General features: G+C 33.9%; 1 protein-coding gene across 1 annotated transcript in view; it reads left to right on the forward strand.

The window, feature by feature from the left end:
* The first annotated feature begins 2761 nt into the window (after positions 1–2761).
* Positions 2762–5000, forward strand: part of LOC137659778 (uncharacterized) — a 10808-nt gene continuing 8569 nt past the window's right edge. Inside the window, exons 1-2 of the mRNA XM_068394579.1 lie at positions 2762–2831; positions 3511–3619. Of these exons, the coding sequence (XP_068250680.1) occupies positions 2762–2831; positions 3511–3619 (179 nt within the window). The remainder of the gene's footprint in view (positions 2832–3510; positions 3620–5000) is intronic.

The raw sequence follows: 5000 nt of genomic DNA on the forward strand, positions 1-5000 counted from the left end.
ATATATATATATATATATATATATATATATATATATATATATATATATATATATATATATATATATATATATATATATATATATATATACTGTATATATATATATATATATATATATATATATATATATATATATATATATATATATATATATACTGTATATATATATATATATATATATATATATATATATATATATATATATATATATATATATATGTGTGTGTGTGTGTGTGTGTGTATATATACATATTATTTTTTAAAAAGTTGAGAATGTTTAGGGTACCAGCCATTCTTATGTAGAATTAAAAGATGCATATGAAAGGACATGAAAGGAATAAAGAAAAGGATTGGGTTTTCTTATATATAAAAATCTTGCCGGTATCATGGCGGAATTTTATAGCACTGGTGATAATATTTCAATATTAATCATCAAATTAAATAAGTAGTATAAAGGAAAGATCATTCAAACATATGCACCAAAAATATCACAGACATTTCATGAAGATCTGATGTCATTGTAAAAATATGTGATTCAATTTATATTAGTTTTGGGTGATTTCAATGCTGAAGTAGTTCAAATGAAGATATGAGAAATAGCAATGGGTAAATTTAGAGTAGGCAAAAGGAATAGCAGAGGACACATGCTCGTAGTAAATGCTGAAAAAAAAATGATAATCTTAAAATCATAAAGAACTTCTTTTATGAAAAGGACCATAGAAATGGAAAAGGCAAAGCCCAAAATGCGAAACAAAAAACAAAATATATTTTATTTGCACTAAAAAGTCAGTCTAGTTAAATATGTAACAGTATTAAGCAAGATAAAGCCAAGAGATCATAGAATAGTGAGAAGTAAACTTTGATATAATCTAAGGGCAGAAAGAAAAAGAGTAAATATAAAGAAAGAATATAAACACACCTGTAATGAGAGAAGAGATCTGATGAGTTTAGTTTACCCCTACAAAATAAGTACTCCCAGCTACATGATGAGACGGAAACCAGTAAAAAAAATGCACAGTAATTTAACAGAATTCGTATTGGAATCAGCACAAGATATGGGTGGAAAACACGGAAATCCTACTAAACATACGATATGAAACGAGGATAAAATAAAAGAGGAATGAAGCTCAATCGGCAGAACTATCCCAAAAATTAAACAGACTAAAAACCAAAGATATTTTTAAAAACAAACAGACCAAAATTAAGAAAACAAAGTAATGAAGAATCTCCAAATTTATCAAAACAACGCTTGGAACAGGTCAAAACATCCTTGCTTTAAATGGTGAAATTTAAATATTATCAACAATAGAAATGGAGAGATAAAAAATTGCAGAGGTTTCCTAGACAATTCTATACAATAGTGCTATAAGAAATAACTTCCCCGATAAAAAGAAAAAAAAATGAAACCAATGCTCAGGTTCCCAATGTAACAGCAAGAGAAATAAAGAAAGTATTGAAAAGAAAAAAGAAGCAGCGCAGCAAGAAAAGACGGACTAAAAATTTATTTAATAGTAGATGGATGAGATTTCAAAATAGTGTTGGTGAAAATGCCATAAAAAGGGATATTTGATAGATTACAATAATTACAGATGTAAGAGGGATAATTGCATAAGTTTTCATGAAAATATATAGCATGCTAATTCTAAAGAATCTAGAGAAAAGGATTGATGGAAACCTGGGAGATGAAAAAGGAGGATTTGGAACAGGTGGATGTATTGAACAAATATCAATTTGAAGTCATGTTTTAGAGCAATATGTAGAATATAGAAATCCACTTTTGATAGCATTTGTGGACTACAAAAAACCGTTGGATAGCGTGCACCAGCCAAATTTATGGTGAATACTGCGTTATTAAGTAGTTCCTCCTGAATATGTAAATTTAATTATGTCTGTTCCTGAGCATAGACAGTACAAAGGTAAGGTTATTAAAGCCTTATTGAATGAATTTCCAGTGAAGAGTGACATACTCCATGAGAATGTGTTGTCACCTAAGCTGTTTATCCTCTTTATGGATTTTGTAATGGGTAGAACAGTAAGGGATGGTGGAGAAGGATTGGGCTTGACTGATAGCAGGAAAATAGCTGACATAAAGTATGCTGATGACTCTGTTCTTATTAGTAGAACACACCTGACTTGAAAAGCTTGCTTACCAGAATACATGAAATATCACATAACGCATCTCAAGATGAATAAAAAAAAGACGCAGATGATGAGATTGAAATATGCAATGGAAAATTAAATATAAATGGGGGGAGGGAGGATTAATGAGGTGGAATCATTCAAATATTCAGGAACCATGATCTCCAACACAAGATCATTAGAATCTAAGTTTGATGAAAGGTCGGAAAAAGGAAATCATACAATGACTAGGTTAAGTAAAATTGAAAAATCAACCGCCTAAAATTACATATAAAAATCAGGCTATATATCAGTTCATTGAGATCAGGGTTACTGTATGGAGATGATTTGTTGTATGACCATGAAACAATATCCAACAGATTTTCTAGATTTAAAAACAGAGCCTTCAGAAGAATACTGGGAGTTAAATGGCAGGATTAGTTTAGAAATGAAACTATAAGAGAGATTATTCGAGTGTTATATGTGAATGAGATCATGGTGAAGGGTAGATGGAAATGGTTTGGGCACGCTCTTCACGCTCCCCAAGAGAGATTAGTTGAAAAAACTTTCATTTCGTATCCACAAGGCACTAGAAGAGATTAAATGCTAGCCCCTTCAAATGAAACACCAGGTCACCTCCAACCATGACACTAGAGGCTCAAAAGAAGTCGGAACCTAAGTGCTATATGCATATCAGGATTCAGTCTTATACAAGTGAGTTTTACCCAATTTCCCGGCCCGCCAGGTGAAACAATTGATAGCATCTAATTCGAATTTCCACCTAAGAGTCAATGTGGATGAATATCAACACAATATCATGCTCATAAAGAAATAAATTTCAATCTCATACTGGGATCCAACCCTAACTCTACAAATGAATGGACAGGTTTCTTCCAATGATGCCACTAGTGGCACAAAAGAAGTCGGAACCTATGTGCTATCTGCATATCAGGATTTACCTAGTGAGACATCAGTCAAATACCAGCAAGTTTCACGTGATTTCCAGGCCATTCAAGTGACAAAATTGAAAGCTTTTCATTCGAATTACTACCAATGAGTCAATATGAATGAACATCATTATAACATCGTGTTCAAATGGAAATAAATTTCTATTTCAGACGCAAAAAACCCTAGCTCCTTCAAATTAAAGGCCAGGTCACTTCCCACTGAGGCTCAAAAGAAGTCAGAACTTAACTTAAGTATTATCTTTATTTCAGGATCTACATGACGAGTCATCAGTCTCATAAAAGCCAGTTTTACTCGACTTCCCGCCCTACTAGATTGAAAAAAAAAAAATGATAGCTTTTAATTTTAATGTCGCCCAATGAGTCAATATGGATGGAAATCATCACAATGATTTGCTCAAATAGAAATAAGTTTCTATATCATACAGGGATCGAATCCTACTGTTTCAAATCAAAGGCCAGATCGCTTCCAAACATGCCACCAGAGGCTCAAAAGAAGTCGGAACCAAAGTGCAGCTTCATTTCAGGATTCACCTGGTGAGACATCAGTCTCATACTAACGAGTTTTACCCAACTTCCCTGCCCACCAGGTGACACAATTGATTGCGTTTAACTCTAATTACTCCCAATGAGTCAATAAGAATAAAAAATAAACACAATATCCCCCTTAACTAAAATTAAATTTCTATCTCATACTGTGATCAACGCTGGTCCTTTCAAATGAGAGGCCAGGTTACTTCCAACTATGCCACCAGAGGCTCAAAAGAAGTCGGAACATAAGTGCTCTCTGCATTTCAGTATATACCTAGTGAGACATCAGTCTCATACCAGCAAGTTTTACATGACTTTTTGGCCCATCAGATGGCACAATTGATACCTTTAAATTTGAATCCCCCACAATGAGTCACTATGGATAAAAATCAACACATCATGCTCAAATAAAAATGAAATTTTATCTCATACTGAGGTCAAACCACTGACTCTTCAAAGGAAAAGCCAGGTTGCTTCAAGCAATACCACTAGGTATGAACTGGCTTTTCATTTAATTTTCATCAATATTGACAAATTGGGGGTAATTTAAATCTAAATCTATCAATTATGTCACCTGGTGGACTGGGAAGTCGGGTAAACCATGCTGGCCTGAGACTGATGTGTCACTAGGTAAATTCAAAAATGCAGATAGCATTTAGGTTCTGACTTTTTTTGAGCCTCTGGTGGCATGGTTTGAAACGACCTGGCCTTTCATTTGAAGGGGCTAAGTCTCTTTCCCAGTATGAGATAGAAAGAAGTCGGAACATAAGTGCTCTCTGCATTTCAGTATATACCTAGTGAGACATCAGTCTCATACCAGCAAGTTTTACATGACTTTTTGGCCCATCAGATGGCACAATTGATACCTTTAAATTTGAATCCCCCACAATGAGTCACTATGGATAAAAATCAACACATCATGCTCAAATAAAAATGAAATTTTATCTCATACTGAGGTCAAACCACTGACTCTTCAAAGGAAAAGCCAGGTTGCTTCAAGCAATACCACTAGGTATGAACTGGCTTTTCATTTAATTTTCATCAATATTGACAAATTGGGGGTAATTTAAATCTAAATCTATCAATTATGTCACCTGGTGGACTGGGAAGTCGGGTAAACCATGCTGGCCTGAGACTGATGTGTCACTAGGTAAATTCAAAAATGCAGATAGCATTTAGGTTCTGACTTTTTTTGAGCCTCTGGTGGCATGGTTTGAAACGACCTGGCCTTTCATTTGAAGGGGCTAAGTCTCTTTCCCAGTATGAGATAGAAATTTATTTCTATTTGAGCACGATATTGTGTCGAGTTTCGTCCATATTGACTCATTGAGGTAATTCGAATGTAAATCTATCAATTGTGTCACCTGGTGGGCCAGGGATATGTGTA

The sequence above is a fragment of the Palaemon carinicauda genome, chromosome 20, assembly GCF_036898095.1.
Source record: "Palaemon carinicauda isolate YSFRI2023 chromosome 20, ASM3689809v2, whole genome shotgun sequence".
Classification (NCBI taxonomy): domain Eukaryota; kingdom Metazoa; phylum Arthropoda; class Malacostraca; order Decapoda; family Palaemonidae; genus Palaemon; species Palaemon carinicauda.